We start from the raw sequence: 24,875 nt of genomic DNA, 5'->3' as shown, positions 1-24,875 counted from the left end.
GGTATTAGGAAGTGCGCTTATGAGAGGTGACTAGGTCATGAAGGTGGAGCCCTTATGAATGGAATTAGTGCCTTTCTCAAAAAGACCCCAGAGAATTCCCTCACCCTTTCCTTCTGCCATGTGAGGACACAGGAACTAGGAAGTGGGCTCTCACCAGACACTGGATCTGTGGATGTCTTGATCTTGGACCTCCCAGCCACCAGAACTGTGAGAAATAATTTTTTACATATAAGCCATTCAGTCTTGGTAGTTTATTATGGCAGCCCAAACTAAAACACCTGCATACTTATGAAATTATATGCATACAAAGTTATACACTGAGGTACTGTTTATAACAATAAGAACTTGGGAATAATTTGAATATCCATCTACAGAGATAGGTTAAATAATCTATGGTATATCTTCACAGTGGAATAGTATGCAAATGTAAAAACAAACAACAAAGAACACCTCTACATACTGATAATGGAAATGTTTCCAAGATATATTATTAAATTTTTTATTTTTATTTTTTTTATTTATTTTTTATTTTTTTTAACGTTTATTTATTTTTGAGACAGAGAGAGACAGAGCATGAATGGGGGAGGGTCAGAGAGAGGGAGACGCAGAATCCGAAACAGGCTCCAGGCTCTGAGCTGTCAGCACAGAGCCTGACGCGGGGCTCGAACCCACGGACCGCGAGATCATGACCTGAGCTGAAGTTGGCCGCTTAACCGACTGAGCCACCCAGCGCCCCTTATTAAATTTTTTAAAAGCCAGATGCAGAAGCATGGATATAATGTTTCCTTTACTTGCATAATGAATCACTTGTGTAATACACAAAAGGCAAATAAACGTAGTAAACTATAGGGGCCTCCAAGATAGATGGTATAGGTGTCTAATTTTTTTTTTTTTTTTCATTTGAACCATATGGATGCATTACCTGGTTGTTTGTCTTTTTAAATATAACTCAGGTCTCTCCAGGTCAATTAAATGAGTCTCTTGAGATGGGGCCTGAGTGTTGTGTTTTTTTTTGTTTTTTGTTTGTTTGTTTTTATGCTGCCCAGATGAACAAATGTTCAGCAAGGTTTAAGAATCACTGCTTTACATCCGTCTCAGTCTCAGAGAGGCACAGTTTACCCTTGAACAATGTGGGAGTTAGTTAAAAATCCTGTGCAGGCAAAAATCCACATGTAACTTTTGACTCCCTGAAAACTTTACTAATAGCTACTGTTGACCAGAAGCCTTACAGTCACATAGTTAACATGTATTTTGTATGTTATATGTATTATATACTGTATTCTCACAACAAAGGAAGCTAAAGAAAATTATTAAGAAATATTAAGGAAGAGGGGCGCCTGGGTGGCTCAGTCGGTTGAGCGTCCAACCTTGGCTCAGGTCATGATCTTACAGCTTGTGCGTTCGAGCCCCACATTGGGCTCTGTGCTGACAGCTTAGACCCTGGAGCCTGCTTTGGATTCTGTGTCTCCCTCTCGTTCTGCTCTTCTCCCACTCACACTCTGTCTCTGTCTCTCAAAAATAAATAAATGAAAAAAAATTGTTTAAGAAATATTAAGGAAGAGAAAATACATTTTCTGTAGTACTGTACTGTATTTTTTGACAAAGATCCATGTGTGTATAAGCAGACCTCTGCAGTTCAAACCTATGTTGGTCAAGGGTCAACTGCAGCTTTTGTGTTGTGGGTGTGGGTAGTTTTTGGTCTTTTCTCTATGTCCTAGAACCTAACTCTGGTGGCTCAAAACCCCGTTATGGGTGGAATACTGTCCCTAGATGAAGGAACTCCATCTGGATAAATGTTGACAGTGCTGTGGGATGTAACCATGGATCATGTGCCAGGCTGTCTAGGGCTGAATGCTATGAAATAGGGCACTGGCCAGACGTAGAGATAGAGTAAGATGCAAACAAACACTGACTCTATTTATCATGGGTGTGAGGTTGTAATGAGGGGCCTTTCTCAGGGGAGAGTAGGCCTATAGAAGTTGTGGCAGTGATTCTAAAAAATCCTGGGTCCCACTGGGAACAGGACAAAGACACACACGTTCAATATGGAAGATGGCAAACAATGTCCAATGGGCTGAATGTAGCCCACTGGCTTTTTGTATGGCCTTTGGCCAAAGAATAGTTTTACATCTTTAAATGGTGGCAGGGAGGGGATCAAAAGAAGGATATCTCATGACACATGAAAATTAGGTGAAATTGAAATCTCAGGGTCCATAAAGTTTTATTGAAATAAATCTATACTCATACCCATTGGGATAAACCCACATGTTGTTTATGGCTGCTTTCCTACTACAATGGCAGAGTTGAATTGTTGGGATAGAGACTAAATGGCACTCTTATCTCTTTGCTCTCTGCTCAGCTCTGTGCCCTACAAATTGCCATGATACAATTATAGCTCAACAGTTCCAAATGCCATGTGTTGACATTGTAGCACAGCATTTTATGTTTTTACTGCTTGTGCACATCCATTGTGAAAAGAAGAAAGGCAAATTCTGAATATCACATTTCTAGGGCAAAGTGGACAGTAGATTTTTGTTAATGAATTACATGGCAACACACTGGGTTTATTATACAGTGATGCTCTATCTGTGCTAACGTATATCACCTTACACTAAGCGGTCATCACAGTGTCCCCAACTCACAGGAAAACAACAGTCAGAAAATTTGAGAGTTTTCTCATCAGAATTTCTTCACAAAAACAAATGAAAATGAAGTTGCAAGCAAAGTAGGTTTCCAAGTGGCTCATGTTAGCCAAAGAAAGCTGCTTACTAATGCTAATTAAATTGTGTTTCATTGTAGCAGGCAAAGAAATATGTCCAGAGAAAATACACTCATTTTAGACGCTTAGTCATTCAGTGAGAACACTTGCTCAAAAATTAGAAGACACTGGGAGTGTCATCAATAGTCAATTAAAAACAAGACAGGTTCTGGTTCAAGATGGTGGTACAGGAAGATCCTGAACTCGCCTCCTCCCACAGACTTACTGAGTCTACAGCAACATATGGAACGATTTCCTCTTTAAAAAACCTAAAGGCTTGTTGAATGGCAACTACACTTGAGGCAAATGAGAAGAAAACCACACTGAAGCAGGTAGGAGAAGCTGAGAAACAATTTTGCCATAAACCCCACTCCTGTGCAGCAAGCCACAACTAGGAGAAAACTCAAATCCCACAGCTTTTCCCTGAGGAGCCTCATGTCAGGTACCTCAACTTTTAGGACCTGCACCTGAGAGACAAGCCCCCAAAATACCTAACTTTGAAAAACAGTGTAGCTCACATCCCCAGACTCACAAGATTGTAGCGATCTGAGAGATAGCTCTTAAAGGGCCTGTGGGGTTGGACCTACCTACCCCAGTTCCCAGCTCAGAGGCAGCCCATGCAGCCAATATTTAAAGTGAAAGACGCTCGGGTGCCCTGAGTGGCTCAGTTGATTAAGCATCCAACCCTTGATTTTGGCTCATGATCTTATGGTTCATGAGTCCAAACCCCACATGGGGCTCTGCGCTGACAGCACAGAGGCTGCTTGGGATCTTCACTCTCTGCCCCTTCCCCACTCATGATCTCTCTCTCAAAATAAATAAATAAGCATTTAAAAAAATAAATAAATAAAATAAAGTAAAAGCAGCTCACCTGCTTATTTTGAAGTGTAGGCCTGAGGGGCAGGCTTTTGTACCTAACCATCATCAGGTCTATGAAGTTTTGTCAAAGATAAAAGCTGAATATCCTGACTTGCCCTACTACACAGCATTTTGATGGCTTAGCAGTGGTAACATTTTACTGCAATTTTTTTTCAGCTTAGAGCCAAGATTGAAATTTTTCAGAACAGAGAACTATTCCAAACCATCATTACTGAAAAATTGGAAATTAGCTTTTGCTACAGGCTTGATAGTGTTTCTCAATGAATTCAACCTAAAATTACAGAGCAAAGCAGTGCTTATATGTGAAATGTGTACTGTAACAAAGTCATTTTGACAATAATGTTTTGAATCACAAATAATGTAAAACAGCTTTATATACTTCCTGTAATGTCAAAAATTAGAAGAAGCAATATTGCCAGACCTTGATGTCAAGTGCAGTGGAAATTTCCATATTTCAAAATCCATTTCATTGTGCAACAGAGGAGCTTCCACCTAACCTTCAAATGGAAATGACTAATCTGTAACTAACAAGAAGCTAAACGACAAACATCAGAAGAATGTAACAGAATCCTATATATGTCTTCCAACAATAAAATGCTCAGTTAAAATCATGCTCATGTACCAACACCAGTACTGGCAGTACCATCTGGATGGAGACATTTTCAAAGATGAAACATGTAGTATCATTACAAATCAGCATTTATAGCTCAATATTTGATGATAGGGAACACTTTGAGCCTAATTAAGCAAAATATTATCCCAAACAAAAAAATTCCATTCTTCTCATTAGCATACCTGGAGTATAAAGAAGTTATACTCAATTGCTATCATATTTTGAATTTCACTTAAAACATTTGTGGGAAAATTTTTTCCTCTTGTTACACAAGTACCTACATAATATTGCCTTTCCTCTTGGCCTGCAAAGCCTAAAATATTTACTATCTGACCATTTATGGAAAAATTTGGTGACATACCCCCAGTGTAAAGAATTGAGTACAATTGGTTTCTTTGAGCTAAGTGTGAAAGGGAATCAGTGCCCTCTAGTGAAAGGATCATCCTGCTCAGAATTTTCTAATGGCATTCCAGAATGCTCTAAAATCCAGGGGAAACAAGAAAATTTGCCTTCCAGCCCACAAGTGGCTAAATGATAAGAAGGTGGACTTATATAAGAGAGGTGACACAGCAATTATAACTATGTTAGAAAATGGCAAGGAGAACATGACCACACTTGAAAGCACTAGAAAAGGGCACCTGGCTGGCTCAGTCAGAAGAGTGTGTGACCCTTGATCTAAGGTTATGAGTTCGAGCCCCATGTTGGGTGTAGAGATTACAAAAAAAAAAAAAAAAAAAAAGAAAAGGAAAAGAAAACTTAAAAAAAATAAAAACCACACTAGAATAAGGTCGGGCCAGTGCTTTCTATAGTGGCCAATAGAGCTTCTGGATATGGCAACTAAGTCTAGTTCAAAGATATCACCCTGTGAAAGAAGTGATTATTACGTTGATATTTTAAATAGCTTGGTATGGAAAATTGTGAGGGGGATATGAACATTATTAGTATTGTAGTAGGAAAGTAATAGGAGGGGGAAAAAAGCAAATCATTAATAAGCTCCTTTTTTTGTTTTAGGGAGATAAACTTAGAAATACATGTAGGGCTGCCTGGGTGGCTCGGTCAGTTGAGTGTCCAACTCTTGATTTTGGCTCAAGTCATGATCCCAGGGTCATGGGATTGAGCCCTGTTGGGCTTCATGCTGAGTGTGGAGCCTGCTTAAGATTCTCTCTCTCTCTCTCTCTCTCTCTCTCTCTCTCTCCCTCTCCCTCTCCCTCTCCCTCTCCCTCTCCCCCTCTGCCCTTCTCCCCTACTTGTGCTGTCTCTCAAAAAAAAAAATGTATGTGTGTGTGTGTGTGTGTGTGTAAAACATGGGGGAATAGTGACTGAGAACAACTGATAAGAGAAAATTTATTGCATAGGAGGAAAATATCTCAAAAAATTAGGTTAAGAAATGCAGTAGATATTCAACAGGTCAACCAATCCTTGTGGAGAAAGCATCTGAGAACTGCTGACCTTATCAAGTCAGTGAAGTAAATATATCAAGTATGCATACCTACATGGTCAAGCTTCTTCTTCTCTCAGAATCATTGATAGAAAAGAATCAAGGGCAGGAGAAAGGGACAGACCCTTGCTCTTCTCATGTCCTCAGTAAGGCAGCAACATAGGAAGACTACCTGGCTTTAACCATCATCAGGATTGGACCTGCCCAGATAGGGGAGAACAAAGTCAACAGTAGGTTGTCCCAAGATTGTGCCCTTTGCACAGAGGCAGCCTCAGGGCTAGGAAGTAAGGGATCTGGACAAGGTACTTGAAAAGCTTTGTCAGTCCTTTGAGACTAGATTGTAATTATCTTAGAAGAAAAATCTAAGTGTAATGCCATCTGGAAACCCTGGGAATGAGCAAGCTGGCAAAATCACAAATCTTTATGTTACAGCAACCTCTCCCTTTTTTTTTCTTAATGCTTCCTTGTTGCTTCTCCATTCACTTCCATTTTGTTATATCTTAGCATCTAGAAACATTTTTTGGAATTAAAAAAAATTTTTTTATGTTTTTATTTTATTTTTGAGAGAGAGAGAGACAAAGCATGAGCAGGGGAGGGGCAGAGAGAGAGGGAGACACAAAATCTGAATCAGGCTCCAGGCTCTGAGCTGTCAGCACAGAGCCCAACGCGGGGCTCTGAACCCACAAACCACGAGATCATGACCTGAGCTGAAGTCAGACACTCAACCGACTGAGCCACCCAGGTGCCCCTGGAATTTGTTTTAAAGCTTGTCTCAGCTGTACTAAGGGAAAGTAAAGCACTTTTAAAAATTTATTATGAAAAATTCCATACATATAAAAAAATAGAATATAATTCATCCTCCCCATCCTGCCCCAAACACACGTCTTGTTACCTAGCTTCAACAGTTACCAACACAAGGGCATTCTTATTTCCACCTTTGTCCGGTCCATACTCCATCCCCCAGGGGACTATTTTGAAGCAAAAGGAGAGGCATTTTGATCCATCTGTAATATAAATTTTTCAAGAGGGGATCATGGCACTTTGGCAGCTGAATGATGGTGCTATCTGAAATCCAAAAAGAGGGACAAGTCCAACCACTCCTCTGTATTATAAGATTGATATTCCTTCCTGGTGTTAAATTTTACATTGGAAGACCTCAGTTTCCTGATCAGCAAAACAAAGAAAATGGACTAAATTATAGGCAGTTGTGTAACAATAAAGTGAGACTGACTCTGAGTCAGGAGACCTGGCTCAGGAGTGCCAGCTCTGCCTCTTGCAAATTATATAATTTATAATAACTTATGTCAGCAAGTCACTTAACCTCTCTGAGCTTCTGGATCATCTATAAAAAACGATTTCATGGGACTTTGGTTGGAGTGAGTAAAACAATGTATTATGCACAGTTTTGTGAATTGGAAAACACTATATAAATTAGGTATTTTTGAGTTATTTAGTTAAGTACAAAATGACTCAGATTTGAGTCTGCGCATTAGGAAAACACTGATGGCTATTGACAGAAAAGGGGAAGCTGAGAGGCACAATTTAATCCAAACAGAAGATAAAACATAAGGGTAGATATAGGGTTAAATAAACCTCAGGTCCAAAGACCTATTTTAAATACATTTATTATGTTAATTAACAGGAAATAGTGACAAAAATCACATTACCTTTACTACAATAAATCTTTGCTCTGGCTTCTTCTCATCGTTATCCACCTACATTCAAAAACCATTTATTTTAAGTATATATTATGTGCTGGGCACTGTGTTGGGCACTGGGAATACAAAAAGTAATAGTAAAGGAGGCCTTCAAGACTTTTTTTTTTTTTAATTTTTTTTTCAACGTTTTATTTATTTTTGGGACAGAGAGAGACAGAGCATGAACAGGGGAGGGGCAGAGAGAGAGGGAGACACAGAATCGGAAACAGGCTCCAGGCTCTGAGCCATCAGCCCAGAGCCCGACGCGGGGCTCGAACTCACGGACCGCGAGATCGTGACCTGGCTGAAGTCGGACGCTTAACCGACTGCGCCACCCAGGCGCCCCAAAGACATTCTGATTAGGACCGGAGAGATGTTTATAAACAATCACAACGGAAAGTGATAAGAATTTAGGCTGTGACCACAGAGTTTGCGTAGAAATTATAGGGTGTGGTCAGATTCTGTTCTACTTTTAGGATATACATGCTTCCGTGTCACCAATAAACAGGTGATTCCTAAAGCCTTCATTATTAGCCTACCAAAGGAGAGGCTGTAGAGAGATTAAGCACTGAGCTTCTACACACAGAGGCTGGAGACAAAAGTGCTATCAAAAAAGACCAAGAGGGGCACCTGAGTGGCTAAGTAAAGTATCTGACTCTTGATCTCAGCTCAGGTCTTGATCTCAGGGTTCTGAGTTAAAAAACAAAACAGAAAACAAACAAGTATATTAAAGAGAAAGAAAAAATTGTATCAGTGGCTCAGAAGCTTAAAAAAATAAAATTTAAAAAAAAAGGGATTCTTTCCACAGATTGTCAGTATAGACACATAGGGCCAGGTAGATCAAAGAAAATGCTAGGTTCAGTGGAGATCAGTGATGATTTCCAAAGGTCAGTTTCAAAGTAAGGGTAGAATCCAAATAAAGGCTGGGCAAAGAGTGGCTGATGATGAAGTGGTAAAATCTGGTAAGAAAAGGTAGCTAGAAAATCAAATGGAGATTTTTCTCCCTACCCTCATCCACCCATTGAAAGATCTGCACACCTTTAGGCTATGGAGGCAGAAGCCCAGATAGAGGCTGAATAGTAATAATTAAAAGCTCTTATATGATGTTTAATATGTGCCAGGCACTATTCTAAGCACTTTACAAGTATTAGCTTGTTTAATATATGAGGCATAGAATGATTAAGTAATTGGTCCAAGGTCACCCAGCTAGTCAATGGAGCAAGATTTGAATCCCAACAGTCATCTTCAAATTTTGTGCTATTCAAATTGTACCTGAGTCATGACAGTTTTTGGAAGATGAAAACCTGCTTATGCTATGTCACAAAAGGCACTAGACCTTGACATTTCCCCTTTAGCTTACTCTAAGATAGATATCACCTATCACCCTAGAATCCAGTATATGATCAACTTGGATGCAAACAGCCCAAATGAAATTCCATTGACAAAGGGATCTAAGTATGGGTTTGTGTTGCCTGCGTCTCCCTTTTTGGACATGCTTTCTTGTCTGTCCATTTCCAGGGATGGTGCTACCAATAAATCAGGCACCAGTAACCTGGTGGTTTTTCTGAACAGTCATTCATTCAATAAATATTTGAGCATCAGTTCAGGTCCAGACATTGTGCTAGGTCCAGAAGTGAACAAGACATACAAGATCCCTGTTCTCTTAAAATGTCATTCTAGGGCGGGGCGGGGAAACAGGCTAGGAGGTCCTGGCGGGAGTAGGGTCAGCCAAGGACTGGGAGATTCAGAAAAGCTGCAGAATCCAGAGCAGATGAGGTCTTCAGGCCACGCCCGGAGGCGTTTGCATTTCACTTGTATCAATCAAGCGCTAATTAATGATGGCCACACTGCACCAGATTGTGGACTTCCTAGACCATTTACTCCTTCCGATATAACCTCCACAACCCCCCAATGCTGCCTGTCGAGTCTCCTGGCCACTCTGGGTCCCTTAACCTATCAGGCCACCTCGGGTCGAGGCCACCTCGTCCCTGTCTGCTGGTCACCTCAGCCCCCGCGGTCATCTCCTTCCAGAACCACTTCGACCCATTGGGCCTGTCCGCCCATCGGTATCCCTCAGGGCGGGTCCCCCTGAGCCCCTAGGCCGGCCAGGTCACCTCAGTGCCACGCCTCCATGGCCAGAGATTCGGCGTGTACGTTAATGCTTTGTTCCCAGAGCAGGTTTTCGAAATGCCGCTCCCTCTAGTCTCCAGCTGTTTTCCTGCCAGCGCGGGGAGAGCCGGCCGCGGCAGCGCCCCCGGCGGCGCACCGCAGCCCAGGAAGAAGGGAGTGGCCGCCACCACCACCGCCTCCTCCACCTCCCCCGCCTCCCCCGCCTCCTCCCGGAACGCGGGAGCGGCCGCGAGTGGCGCACGCCCCGACCGTCACGACCGTGCTCCTGATTGGCCGCGCCGGGCGACGACAAGGGGTGGGCCCAGGCGGCAGCTGGGAGCCGGAGCCCGCGCGTGCGCAGAGAGAGTGCGCTGAGCTGAGGGGGAGGTGGCCGGCCGCTTCTCCTGCGTCCGCCATTTTGTTGCTGTGGCTCTTGGGAACGGGCTCGGCAAAGCCGCCCCGGAGGCGCGACGCTTTTAGGAGTCCGGTTCTTTGCGTGGCGGCGGGTTTCGGTGCAGAGTCGTGGGGGGGGGGGGCGCGGAGTCGGCGCGTTCCAGGCCAGGAGTGACTGGAGGCACCCCGGTACTCCGGGCAGCCCGAGAACCCCGGGGCGGCCTCCGCTGCGGCTCGGCTTCGCCCGCCCCGACCTCGGGCTCTGCTCCGCATTCCCCGGGCCGGCTCCCTCCGTAAGGCGGCCCCGGAGCAGGCGGGGGCGGCGGAGGATGCTGCGGGCCCGGAGCCGAGAGGAAGGTGGCTCGGCCCTCTAAGCGCGCCTCGAGGTGTGCCAAGAGGCCCTTCCTTGGCCGCAAAGCCGTCTGTCGGGCAGAGGCGTCCAGAACAGAAGAGAGCCGCCGCCCCGACTCGCCGCAGAGCCCCGGCTCGACACCATGTCCTCCGCCAGGTTCGACTCCTCAGACCGCTCCGCCTGGTACATGGGGCCGGTGTCTCGCCAGGAGGCGCAGACCCGGCTCCAGGGCCAGCGCCACGGTATGTTCCTAGTTCGCGACTCCTCCACCTGCCCTGGGGATTATGTGCTGTCCGTGTCCGAGAACTCGCGGGTCTCCCACTACATCATCAACTCTCTGCCCAACCGCCGTTTTAAGATTGGGGACCAGGAATTTGACCACTTGCCGGCCCTGCTGGAGTTCTACAAGATCCACTACCTGGACACCACCACCCTAATCGAGCCCGCGCCCAGGTATGCGAGCGCCCGCGTCCTCGGGCGCACAGCCCACTCCGACCGCGGAGGAGAGTCGAGAATGGCAGGGGCTTGTCCGCTTGGGATCCATCGAAGAGTTGGGGGAGGGGGGTGCGGCGAGGGGCGATTGAACCCGTTTCACCCCATTCTGAACCCAATTATTTTCCAGAAGGCATTCTGAACGGAAAGCTAGTGTCAGGATCTGGGTCACTGAATGCGGGGATGCGTTTTAAACATGTTTAACGGTGGTTTGCATAGTTAAAATGCACGCTTTTTTTGCCCTTTGTCATATTATCTATTGGCTTATTCTACTACAGCAGAATGTTTTATTGTTGTTTTTAAACCTTTTTTGGACCACAGACTTATTTGAGAATCTCAAAGTAGTCGTGACTTTCCCCCCCTCCCTAAAAATGTCCGTACACTCAATTTTGCACACTGCTCAAGGTTCTTGCAACTCCCTGCTCCAGTTTTAGAACTCTTGGATTGCAGCCTTTGGAACAATCGACAAATGAAAATGCTTGAGCGTTCAGAAACAAAACCTTTAACTGTGAAACATCAGAACTATATGTTGATACCTTGGTGCCAGGTTTGAATTAATGCCAGACACCTTTTGTTTTATAATTACAGATTTTTTTTTTAATTACAGAAATTTTAAAATAAGGTGTATTGGTTTCATCTAGGACATATTTTTAAGTTTTTATTTTATAGTTTACTCCCAAGCTGGATCATTAATAGGTCAGAAATCAATCTGGTTAAATTCTAAGGAGGGATAAGGCTATAATGTTACTTACTAAAGGACAAATTTAGAGCAACACTTTCTTAATTCTATGCAAGTTTAGTTTCAGATATGCTTTTTGGATATTTCTGAGTCTAATGATTTAATATTAAGGTTAAGCACCCAAGGGCTCCTGGCTGGCTCAGTTTTTAAGCCACCAACTTCAGCTTTAGGTCATGATCTCATGGTTTGTGAGTTCAAGCCCTGCATCGGGTTCTGCTCTCACAGCACCCAGTCTGCTAAGGATCCGCTCTCCCTCTCTCTCTGCCTCTCCCCTGCCCCCCCAAAATAAATAAATAAAGTTAGGCCCCCAAAGTGACTCCCAGCATCAAGCATCCTCCTTTTCAAGTAAAGTGCATTGTTTTATTTGATTACTTGCTTTAATTTGTCTTTAGTATTTTCTCACTTTTATTTGAATTATGCCAAATTTGAACTGAAGAAATTGCCTAGAATTTTTATTTTAATAAAAGGTATTTTACTGCCCATTTTGCTTTTTGAACATCTGTTTAAAAAGGATAGGGTGCTGATACTGGTTTTTTGGAATGAAATGTTTCTGATTTTATAGATTCGCTGGCAAGATGTTGCTCTGAGCTTTAACCATTAAAAGCTATAATAATTAAGGAACCCCCACTGCATGCGTAAGTGTTGCTTCTGTGGAATAAGATAGAGAAGAAACAAAGCCATGACGGTATCATGACTGTAAGATTAACTGCTGAACCAAATGGACTTTAAAAACTGGGAGAAAGTGATTATAAATCAAATAGTGTATAATAAAGACCTAGGCACCAAGAATCTGATTAGTGAAATCTCCACGTCCCCAAAGATGCTGGCTATTAGAGTCAACTTTGAGCACAGTATAATTCTGATCTAAGGGGTTGGAGAGAATATTAGAACCAACTGTAATGAGATTTTTAATATGTTTAAGTGAATTCTCCAACTCATGGAGGTGAATTATGTCATTAATTTCAGGGATTTATTAAGCCGTGTTATGTGAAAGGCACTGTGCTTGCTTTGAGGTGACAGATACTATTAATACAGCTGTTTGAGAAAGTGTGAGTAAATGGTTGAATTCCCTCCTAGAGAGAAAAGGGAGTATGCTGCAGTGGCTTCCCATTACCAACAAAAACAACTCCGCATTTTTCATACATGTGTCTTCCCAGATACCAGACATAACTTTATGTTTTTGCTGCCTTTCCTCCTCCCTCTCCCCTACCTGTTCTTCCTTTAGTGCAGCCCCACTAGCCAACTGGGGCTATTGGCTCTTCCCTTGATTGCCTAACCCCCACTCCTCGCGTATTGAAATCTTAACTGCTGTTCTAGGCCCCTCAAATAATAAGCCCTCCCGCTTACACTGCAGCTTTAATTGTTTTTCCCTTCTCCCTCTTTTTGCTCTCTGCCCCACGCATGTTGCTGTAATTTAGTTTCTTGTTTTTCCTTGTGATCAGATGGTGATCACAATGCTGGTTGGATTAGATCCTGACTGGATTTACTTTCTTAATCTTTGGACTGTCCTTCAAGCTTGAAATTCGCCGATTTGGTTTAATGTGTTTTCAACCTTCAGAAAAAACTAGAGGTATCCTGTAAAGCCTTGACCAAAAGCAAGTCAGTTTAATGCCTCTTCACACCCAGGACCGCCCGGGTGGTTCAGATGGTTGAGCATCTGACTTCGGCTCAGGTCATGATCTTGTGGTTAGTGGGTTCGAGCCCTGTTGTCAGCATGGAGCCTGCTTCGAATCCTGTGTCCCCCTGTCTGTGGCCCTGACCCACGCATGAGCCTTCTCTCTGTTTCTCTTTAAAAAATAAACATTTTTTAAAAATGCCTCTTCACATCCAAACAAGATAAATAAAGTGGTTTAGTTATTTAGGCGTCAGAATTGAGCTTTTAAGGCCAAAGTTTCATGCCCCTTAGCTTTTTAATTTTCCTTAGTGAAAAATTATAACAGTATGACTTCCTCAGAATTTGAGGACTGGTCCTTGTTTCCTAGTCTGATCTTTTTTATTGGAATGTTCCTTAACATTTAGTTTTGTATTTTCAAATGTTTATGAGCATTATATGTCAGTGATAGAAGTTGAGAACAATGGATGGCAGACATACTTCTTCCATAATAGAACTTATATTTTAGTGGAAGAGACCAACTAAAAATTAGGAAAATAAATAAAATACAAGATTAATAAATGCTATGAAGGAAATGCAGCTGGGCAGAGAGAATATAATAGAAGAGACCTACCTGATGTAGTGTGGTCAGAGAAACACGATGTTAACTAAGGGTAGAGAAGAGGCAAGCCTTGGGAAGGCTTGGATTAAGAGAAGGGAAGAGCCTTCCAGTCATAGGGAAGAGCTTACACAAAGTCCAGAGGTGAAAAAGATAGGTTGGTAGTGGTGAGAGTTTTGTTGTTTTGTTTTATTTTGTTTTAGAGAGCTCAAACTGGGGAGAGGAACTGAGGGGGAGAGAGAGAATCTTAGGCAGACTCCATGCTGAGCCCGACACAGGGCTCCATCCCACGACCCTAGGATCATGACGTTAGCCAAAATCCAAAAGGGACTCTCAAAACTGACTGAGCCACCCAGGCACCCCGGGAGTATGGTGCTTAAATAAGGGGGTCCAATAAGAGTTATGAGATACAATGGTCAAGATAAGGAAATTAGATTTTAATTAAAGCACAGTGGGTCCCGTGGAAGGAATTTGAAGCAGGGGAGTCCTCTGGGGTTGTCACTGCTATTCAGGTGCAAAATGTTCATGGCTGATAACATATAGGTGTCATAGTTCATATAGACTGACTTGAGCTATGGCTTGGAGGTGCGTGTTTTGGAGTTAAGATTGAGTTGCTGATGGGAGGGGAGTGGGGAATGATGAGGAAAGAGAAAGGAAGAAACCAAAATGACTTGATACATTAGTAACTTTGTATCTTCTCAGTTTATCTTATTAATTCCTTTTTGTATTTGTGGTATTCCTGTGGTGGGTTTTAAATTAAATTTTGTTTTTAATTTAAGAAAAAAACCTCCAAAAGGTGTTATGTCTTGTCAGATGGCTTTTGTTGATTTTGAGTGACCTTAAAGGATTCTCTTTCAGCATGTGAGTGTACTTTTTATATTACAGTTGGTGAACAAAACCTTTGATGGTTTTCACCTCCAACTTATTTGAGTATAAACATTTTTAAGATTCTGTTCATTAAGTTATAGTTAGTATTCAGGTAAGTGCTAGTGCTTCTTAATTTAATGGAGGTGATTTCCAGTTTAACAACAGAATGTTTCAGAAGATTCCTGAGTGGATTGTTTAGATATGAAATATGTTTTCCTGTGGTTTAGAGACTGTGTTTTGTATAGCTTACTTTGCTTATAAAATCTCCAGTTCTTAGCTTATATAGCTATATGAAGGCTAGGAGAAAAATCCTGAAAAGTAAAGTTTTTTAATTGAGGCAAGTTGACCCTTAGAGAAAATATTTGATTTTCTCAACAGAGGTTGCATGTTACATGTATTTGGTAACATAGAACTAACATTGAATCAAAATAATCCCTGTCAAATTCTTGAGAAGATTACTGGTACTGGGATTTTTTAAAGGCAATTTCCATGCTATCTAATATGATAGAGTAGCTGGAAAAGGATGCCCAGCCTAGTCTGAGAGCCCAGAGGAGGGCCCTCCCACCTGTGAAGCAGAAGCCAAGCCTTGCATGGACCAGAGGATGCCATGGGCATCATGGTCACACCTCCTCCCACATCCCCTGTTCTAAATATTTGAGGGATCTAAAATCTGGACTTTTATAATTAGGATTGGGGGAGAAAGATTACCAGTAATTTTGATTAGCATAGAATTTGGCACCATGAATAAACCTTTGGTTTTCTTCTTACCAGTAGTTAACTCCTCTAAATTTGATTCAGATGAGATACAAGAACATTGTCATTATGCTGGGAGTGGAAGTTTGCCCGGTAAAGAGTTGTGACATGTAAAGTACTGGTAGGCATTTGATTTGTGATTTTTCTCTCTTAAGACTCAAATACAGAGATTTGTTTTTTTAACCTAAGATAGAATTTTTCTTTTGACTTGAAGAGTTGGACTAGATTATTTCTAGGTTTCCTTCAGGCTAAAATATTTTAGTTTTTCCTGATAAGTAAAAGGGAACAGTGCTGATTAGTGGGAGTTCAGATTATTTTAGAGTCTGAGCTAAGATCATACCACATAAGGTGGAGCCACTAGGCATGTGGCAACTAGTCTGGAATGACGTCCGAGAGCATGAGTGGAACAGTGGTAAACTGAAGAGGCTTGGAGAGCAAACCAAGTGGCATACAGGATTTCTTTGTATAACAGAATTAAACCAGATATAGGGAATTGGAGTGCTGAAGTTTTTGTGTTTTCAGAAGGAAAAAAAAAAAAAAAAGAATAGGGACAGTAATGGGAAATGCTTCTCTATGTCTTTGGCATTTTATTTTTATTAGCAGGAATTTCACTGTATTGAAGCCTACTCTATACCAAAACCCACTACTAGACTCAAGGCATATAATGGGAGTAAATCATGGTTTTAGCCCTTAAGAAGCTCAGTATATTGAACAAGTTAAAATAGAATACCATGGGAACTTAAAAGCAAGGATGATCAACTGGGGGGGGGGGGGGGTCAGGGAAGGCTTGAAAGAAGAGGTGAGAAGAGAAGAGAAGAGGTGGTGGCAGTGCCTGCTAGGGAAAGGCACAGTTGTAATTAATATGAGTGATGGGCAGTGAGGTAGAAAGGAAGAATAAATACTAAATTGTAAAAGGCCTCCTATGCTTTGTGAATAAATTTAACAGTGGGAGCTATCTAAAGTTTTTGATGGCTGGGTGACTCAGTAGAGCATCCGACTCTCAATCTCAAGGTCATGAGTTCAATCCCCACATTGGGCATGGAGCCTACTTAAAAAATAAAATAAAGTTGTTTTGGGTTTTTTGTTTTTAATGTTTGTTTATTCTTGAGAGAGAGAGAGAGCACGCAAGCATGAGTGGGGGAGGTGCAGAGAGAAGAGAATTGCCATGGCCAGTTTTACTTTTTAGAAACTGCTCTGGTGTGAGACTGGGTAGGGAGAGAGTCTAGGATGTGGAACTAATGAAGGCCTGTTACAGGAGAAGGGATTGTGAAAAGCTGAACTCTAAGACATTTGGGACTATAAAGTGGAAACTAACAGTTGTTGCTGGGCAATTGCATGTAGAAGGTGAGGGAAGAGGTATGACTTCAAGAATGATTCAGTGGTGTCTTTAATTGAGAGAATAGAAGAGAATTGATCAGGGTGAGGGGGGATGATTGTTTTCAGCAGGGAGAATCTTTTTGAGATGTGTACTGGAAGCCAGGTTTAGCAATCTGATGGGCTTGTTATTGAGAAGAGAATTGGGGGCTAAATGTAGATTTGGGAGTCTAAATTTAGGGAATCCACAGAGTGAACAGAAGAGGAGCTGTGGAAGGGAGTGGAGAGGCAGCCACAGGCATAGAGAGCTATAAATGATGCTGTGAATGTCTAGGGGTGGAAGGGTGAGGTTCTCAGTATTCAGTGCTTGTTTCGCTAGAGAGGTTCTTAGCCAGTCTTCTTAGAATTGTTTTTCTTACCTATTTTGTTTAGTTTTCCAACTTTTTACTATGAAATATTTCTGTACATAAGAGAATATGTACATGTATATAATAAGAAAAATCTTCAAAACCCATTTGATTGACTCCTTTAATATTTTTTTAACGTTTATTTATTTTTTTGAGAGACAGAGTGTGAGCGGGGAGGGGCAGAGAGAGGGGGAGACACAGAATCTGAAGCAGCCCCAGGCTCTGAGCTGTCAGCACAGAGCTCAATGTGGGGCTTGAAATCTGAGACTGAGATTGTGACCTGAGCCAAAGTCAGATGCTTTACCAACTGAGCCACCCAGGCGCCCCCGTGTGACTCCTTTAAAAAACTAGATTACCAGTACCTTTGAAACTCTCCTCCCAGAAGTTGTATTGCTTTTGCATGAAGAAAGAAATTTTAACCTTAGAGGTTATTAACAGTCAGGCTTAAAAAAAATGTTTTATCTGTGCTTTATACATGAAGCTGAGATGCTTTTAATCTAAAGGAGAGGGGGTTCATTGACATTAGATAAGAAGAGGCAATTTCCAGTTAGTCATCCAGGGCCTTCTTATTCAATATGCTATAGGCTATATAAGTCAGGGAGAAGCATGGGTCTAAGTGTGTTTGAATGGGATTGGGAAACTCTTTACATATAAAATTTAAAGAAGAGTTGAAAGCTGCTCTTTTACAGTTTTGATCAAGGAATAAATCAAAATGATTGAGAAACAGTGAATTGTTCCAATTTTATGTTATGTTTAGGCTGTGGGGCCTAATAGAAAGGGCAAGATAAGCTGTCCTGTCATCACGGTTTCATGTCTACAGTGGAACTAATGTGTAATTTGCAGGAAATTTTGATGAATATATGAGTTTGAGGATGTGGGGTGGAAGACTTTGAATTTATGTCAGGCACATGGCTGGGAGATTGATTTGGTGTCTAATTTAAGATCTGTGCATGTGCTGAATCAGGAGACGAGCCCCATGGTCACTATAGCAATAATAATGGTGGAGAAAGTAGAAACTATCTTCCATCTCTGTCAGATTTGCATGTATCCCCCTCGCCAGAGAAGTATTAAAAGATGAAAACACTCTCTGCTCTTTTAACCAAGTAATCTAGCCAAAGAATCAGCAAACTTTAAGGGGCCAGATAGTAAATATTTTAAGCTTTTTAATTTTTATTTTAATGTTTATTTTTTTATTATTTAAAAAAATTTTTTTAATGTATATTTATTTTTGAGACAGAGAGACAGAGCATGAACAGGGGAGGGGCAGAGAGAGAGGGAGACACAGAATCTGAAACAGGCTCCAGGCTCTGAGCTGTCAGCACAGAGCCCGACGTGGGGCTCGAACTCACGGACCGTGAGATCATGACCTGAGCCGAAGTCAGGCGCTTAACCGACTGAGCCACCCAGGCGCCCCTAATGTTTATTTTTTGAGAGAGAGATTGACAGAGTGTGAGCAGGGGAGGGGCAGAGAGAGAGAGGAAGACACAGAATCCGAAGCAGGCTCCAGGCTCTGAGCTGTCAGCACAGAGCCCGACGCAGGGCTCGAACCCACAAACCGTGAGATCATGACCCGAGCTGAAGTTGGGCACTCAACCAACTGAGCCACCCACGCACCCAAAATATGTTAAGCTTTGTAGGCCATATAGTTTCTGTCACAGTTTCTCAACTATGCCCTTAGAGCACAAAAGTAGTCATACACAATACTTAAAAGAATGAGTTTGTCTCATTTATTTAAAAAAAATACAGTAGACTGAATGGCACAGAGGCCATAGTTTGTAGGTCCCTAGGCCAGACTCAGTTTTTGTATAGTGTACTGAAGCTAAGAATGGTTATTGTATTTTCCAAAAGTTGTATTAAAAAAGAATATACGACATAGAATATACGACATAGGCCTGCAAAGCCTTAAACATGTACCAACGGTTTACAGAAATTCCTCAACGTCAAGGGCCTTGCCAGCAAAGCTCCTGGGCTGTACTTAAAGGAATGAGCAGCGTGCCCCGTGAGGTGTGGAGAGGCTGGGGGAGTGTTTGAACTCTTGGGCTTCTAGTCTTTTTCTGATACAGAACCAAAATATGTAAGCCTGTCTTCAACAAAATCTTTCAACTTCAAAGGGAGCTAGTCTTCAGCTTTTATTCGTTCATCACCTCCTTGCTTGTTCTGCCCCCTAACAGAACTCACTCTTTCCTTTGAATACTCCTTGACCCTATCAACTACTGTCATGACCCACAGTAATTACACGTTGTGCTTTGGTTGCCTTCTAGTCTCTGCCTATATTAAATCGGCAGTCTTTTAAGAGCAAGAACTTGGTTTTAATACATTGTTTGTCTCCCAAGTTCTTAGTACATAGTAAGTCCAGTGGATACCTACGTAGATGAATTTGATTAATGTTAATCCCCACTGAAGCTATATTAGTGTCCTCACAGTTTGTGTTGTAGAACTAACTGCTTTTAACTTTTAAGTACACAGACAATGAAAATACCCTTGGAGGGGGTCTGATTTGGAACTGATTGTGTTTTTAGTAAAGGTATATGAGATTTATGTAGTACCACCCAGACTTCACAGATTGGCTGTGGCCTTTGAAATAGAAGCAGGGTGTACCTTAAAGAGGGTGGGGGTGGGGAGCTAATTGGATGCTCAGTAACAGCCAGGAACTGTCGTGCATGTTTCACATACAATCCGACATTGATTCCCATACACTCAAAAGATGCAGGGTTTGTTCCTGAGGCTGACTAGCTTAGAGGTTATGAGTGAGGACTCTAGAACAAGACTGCCTGAGTACAAATCTAACCCTGAGTTGGCATTGGCTTCCTCATCTGTAAAATGGGGATACTCACAGAATTGACGAGAGGATTAAATAATTTAAAGTTTATATAGACTGCAAATAGTGCCTGGCATAGGTAATAAATGTCAGCTCTATTACTGTTGCTGCTCCTGCAGCTACTCCTGCTGTCTCCTAATCACCGTTGTGTAGTATATTGATTACTGTTAATTCAGTAGTCCGCATACTATATTAAGCAAGTCATTTACGTTAAAAAAGAAACAAGTTTGGGGGGTGCCCGGGTGGCTCAGTCTGTTGAGTGTCCAACTCTTGGTTTCGACTCAGGTCATAATCTCACAGTTCGTGAGTTCAAGCCCTGAGTAGGACTCTGGGCTGAAAGTATGGAGCCTGTTTCAGATTCTCTCTCCCTCTCTGCCCCTCCTTGGCTTGCTCTCTCTCTCTCAATAAATAAATAAATGAACATAAAAAATGTAAGTTTTGCCAAATTATGAAGACTGCCTTTTGAAAAGTAGTGTGGCAGTGTGTACCAAGGGCCATGAAAATGCCCATGTTTTTTAATCGGAAATCTAGGCTTTACAACAATCTAGTATGGAGAAAATAGTTCAAAAGACTTCATGATGTTGGTGATCAAATAGGGAGAAAGAAAAACTAAGTATCCAAAAACACGGGGATGCTAAGTTGTTGCAAGCTCACAGAATGAAATGGTGCCCTGCCATAAAAGTAATCCTGTAGATCAGTGATATGGGAAACACCTGTAGTGTGATATTAGGCAGAAAAACTGCCACGGGCATACACAAGACTCTTTTAAGAAATAAACTTGGCCAGTGGGAGGGGGTAAAAAGAAAAGGAGAATTGTACCTATCATAATAGGGCAGGAACTGTGGGATTTTTAAAAATTTATTATTATTTTTTAAGTTAATTTATTTTGAGAAAGAAAGGGAACATGCAAGCGGGAGAGGGTCAGAAAGAGAGGGAGAGAGAGAATCCCAAGCAAGCTCCCCCCTGTCAATGTGGAGCCTGAACTCCCTAACTGAGATCACAACCTGAGCTGAAACCAAGAGTTGGATGCATGCAGTTGACATGTGATTTAACAAGATGTATTGAGGATGCTAAACTTCTGTTGCAATACAAACTACAGAACATAGGGGCGCCTGGGTGGCTCAGTCGGTTGAGCGGCCAACTTCGGCTCAGGTCATGATCTTGTGGCTCACGAGTTCCAGCCCCGCATCTGGCTCTGTGCTGACAGCTCGGAGCCTGGAGCCTGTTTCGGATTCTGTGTGTGTCTCTCTCTCTGCCCCCCTAACCCACTCGCATTCTGTCTTTGTCTCTCTCAAAAATAAATAAACGTTAAAAAATAAAATAAAATAAAACAAACTGCAGAACATAAAACAGTGTGATAAAATTTCTTAACTAAGAATATAGCAAGGAAAAAATTCATCATAGAGGAGAATGATTTATTTAAAAGTTTGACAAACACTGGTATAGAGTAATATCTTTCCCTTAAGAGTAATGTTCTTTCTCTCTTAAGGTATCCGAGCCCACCAATGGGATCTGTATCAGCACCCAACCTGCCTACAGCAGAAGAAAATCTGGAATACGTACGGACTCTCTATGATTTTCCTGGGAATGATGCCGAAGACCTGCCCTTTAAAAAGGGTGAGATCCTGGTGATAATAGAGAAGCCTGAAGAACAGTGGTGGAGTGCCCGGAACAAGGATGGCCGAATTGGGATGATTCCTGTCCCTTATGTTGAAAAGCTTGTGAGGTCCTCACCACATGGAAAGCACGGGAATAGGAATTCCAACAGTTATGGAATCCCAGAACCGGCTCATGCATATGCTCAACCTCAGACCACAACTCCTCTACCTGCAGTTTCCAGTACTCCTGGAGCAGCGATCAACCCTTTGCCATCCACACAGAATGGACCTGTCTTTGCAAAAGCCATCCAGAAAAGAGTACCCTGTGCTTATGACAAGACCGCCTTGGCATTAGAGGTAAAATTTACAAGGCTGGTTTTTTGGGTCTTTTAACAGTTCGGTTTTCATTTTCAGTTGTAATTTCATTTCTGCAAAGTAATGACTGCTGATTTAAGGTTCTGTTCAGGGGAATAAGAGAACTGGGTGATTTTGGAAGATCCACTATGAGTGTCCCATGTGACTCTTTTGTCCTTTCCCATTCTTTGTTTCTCCCAAGGTGTAGTCTCTCCTAGGTTTAGTTTCACAGTAGTTGGTGTTCTTTCCAATAAGGAAAGATGATGGTTTAATAAACACTCATGACCTAGAGACAAAATAAGCATACAGATAGATATGTAGCTATTTGTACAGTTCTATGTTTCCCTAACATTGTGACTGACTGAGGAGAAATATGATAAATGTCTTAGAATTCCTCTTTGGCTAGGCAGAGAAATGTTTACAATATCTCAGATCTTACTTAGTAGAGATTTTGTAAATTACAGTAGCATGAAATAGAACTTGAACTTTTTTTTCTTCTCTTTTTTTTTTTTTTTTAAAGTAGGCTCCTTGCCCAATGTGGGGCTTGAATTCATGACCCTGATTAAGAGTCACATGCTATACTGACTGAGCCAGCCAGGTGCCCCAGAACTTGAACATTTTAATTATCAAGTCATATTCTTTAAACCAAACATTAACTGCCTTAAAAAAAAAAAAAAAAGCTTTGGGGTTCCTAGGTGGCTCAATAGGTTAGGCATCCAGCTCTGGTTCAGGTCATGATCTTGTAGTTCATGGGTTCAGGCCCCACATTGGGCTCTGCACTGACAGTGTGGAGAGCCTGCTTGGAATTCTCTATCTTTCCCTTTCTCTCTGCCCCTTCCCCACCCACTCTTTGTCTCTCTCAAAAATAAACTTTAGGGGTGGGGGGGGAGGGGTGGTGTGTGTGCCTGGGTGGCTCATTCAGTTAAGCATCCAACTCTGGTTTGAGCCCTGCATCAGACTCTGTGCTGGCAGTGTGGGGCCTGCTTGGGATTCTCTCCCTCTCTTTCTGCCTCTCCCCTGCTCATGATCTCTTTCTCTCTCTCAAAATAAATAAAGTTGAAAAAAATTTAAAAACAGACTCTTCAATGCTTAGCAAAAAGTCTTGAAGACTGTTGTTGATAAGCCAGTTGAGGGTATAAAACTACGTATTACAGGAGGTAGAAGTTTAATGAGACATTTGATACACCTGGAGTGACCATAAATGAGCACAAACCCCAGGGGAAGAACAGAAGGATTTGAAAAATAGGAATTTCTTAAAATTCCTATTTTTAGGGCAGTCCCGTATATTTTTCGTGTTATTTTTCACTGAGGTATAAAATGCACATAGCAAGATGGGCCCTAAATGTTAACATACCAGAACATGGAATTTGGTGCCATAAATCCTAGCTCTTTTATTTATTGGTAAGTTGTGAAAATGCTTTATGAGCGACAAACTATAAGGTAATCATTATAATATAATTAGTTAAATACTCTTTCTTAGTATTATCAAATGCATGTATGTTTGAGAAACTAGAATTAAGCTAGTGATTGTTCTTTGTGTGTTCACCCCAAGGTCAGAGTAGAGCAGGGTTGGGGGACAGCCCTGGTGCATAACAGAAGGATGAAGTAATGGAGCCTGTTGATTCAAAAAAGCAGAACTTAACCCACAGAACAGCCTGCTTACAGATAAAAGCTAGCATTGATTTGTTCTGTGATTTTTTCCATTGGTAATCCTCAGTTTCTCTGGACCAGCAGTAATGTCTGACTGAACTACACCTAAAGGTTTATTTCAGAGTCTGATGACTTCTCCCTCTCATGTTGGCTTTTAAGAAGGAGTGAGCATCTGAGGCTTGTGGCAGGGACCAGGTCTGGGGAGGACCCACATGCTTTCACGCTTCCTGGTAGAAGAACAGGAAAGAAACCAGACTGAATCCTGTAGGCCTTCCAGCTTTCTCATCCCCACACAGACCTGCCCCTGCACAGGTACACGCCTCTGGCCTAGTTCACACGTCAGCACCCTAAAATTATGTAGGGTGTTCTGGGCTCTAAACGCTTTCCAGTTTGCACAGTGATTTCTGCCTTTTGAGGCATTTTCACATCTGTTGTCTCATCATAGGAGTAGAGAGCTAGAATTCAGAGTTGGTGTGACTCGCATGTGTTAGACACATTGGGATTGAAGCACCCAGTCAGAATTCCAAGAGCTCCATAGAGGAAGTCAAGAATTGGCCTCTTACCTGAGCTAGGGTTTAAAGCCTCACTCCATTTAGGCCACCTCCCTGTTGACCTTTAGCTCTAAGATGTACATGCATTTTAGAAGCCCATACCTCCTGTGTATTATTGCCTGGAGTGTGCATAGGGGGCTTGTAGAATGCAAGACCAGGTACTATAATGGGGATCATTTAGAGCTTAGTGAGCGGATACCAGGGTAGGTGCCTTAGACCAGGATGAGGTGACAGCCTAGTTAACGATGTGTATTTTAAGATAGCCCACATACTTGGCCATTATGCAGCTCTTCTTGTCTCTCAGACCCCAAAGAGAGGTCTCTACACCTGAGCTGCCTCGTGACACTACCCCAGCTGTGTAAGCCTCATCAAAGGCTTGCTTTGGTGCTTCACTGAGAGAGTGTAAGGGGGACCTGAGAAATAAACCTTTGCTAAATTCCATTTAATTATATTTCTCATTCTATGTATTTAAACGAGACTTTTGGCTATAGCATAAGTAAATAGTTCTTTGAGTTACGTTATGTTCTAAAACTTAGTGCTTGTCTGATCTTGTTAAAAACAACTCTCTTGAGACTTTTGCAATTAGGTTACCAGGAAAAGTATTAAAATAAGAAAGGTGAGACAAGTAGGACAAAATGTGCCAGTAATTGAAGCTTCTTTATTTCCCTTGATAGTATTACCGAGAACAATGAGGGCTTAGGTGAACTTTATTTCGTGAATTATTTCATGTGTTTTTTCATAAAACTTGATTTTCAAAAGAACATTCATGCAAGTAAAGAGATATTTTAAAACAGGTTTGTGTTGGGGCACCTGGGTGGCGCAGTCGGTTAAGCGTCCGACTTCAGCCAGGTCACGATCTCGCGGTCCGGGAGTTCGAGCCCCG

General features: G+C 42.1%; 1 protein-coding gene across 1 annotated transcript in view; it reads left to right on the top strand.

Annotated features, from left to right (window-relative positions):
- Window positions 1-9,856: 9,856 nt before the first annotated feature.
- CRKL (CRK like proto-oncogene, adaptor protein) overlaps window positions 9,857-24,875 on the top strand; it is a 35,153-nt gene continuing 20,134 nt past the window's right edge. The window contains exons 1-2 of the mRNA XM_040464667.1: window positions 9,857-10,692; window positions 21,329-21,794. Coding sequence (XP_040320601.1) covers window positions 10,382-10,692; window positions 21,329-21,794 — 777 coding nt within the window. The 5' untranslated portion in view covers window positions 9,857-10,381. The remainder of the gene's footprint in view (window positions 10,693-21,328; window positions 21,795-24,875) is intronic.

The sequence above is a fragment of the Herpailurus yagouaroundi genome, unplaced genomic scaffold, assembly GCF_014898765.1.
Source record: "Herpailurus yagouaroundi ecotype Mexico unplaced genomic scaffold, PumYag 490, whole genome shotgun sequence".
In the NCBI taxonomy this organism is placed as follows: Eukaryota; Metazoa; Chordata; class Mammalia; order Carnivora; family Felidae; genus Herpailurus; species Herpailurus yagouaroundi.
Note: the sequence above shows the minus strand (reverse complement) of the source record. Positions and strands in the feature narration are given on the sequence as shown.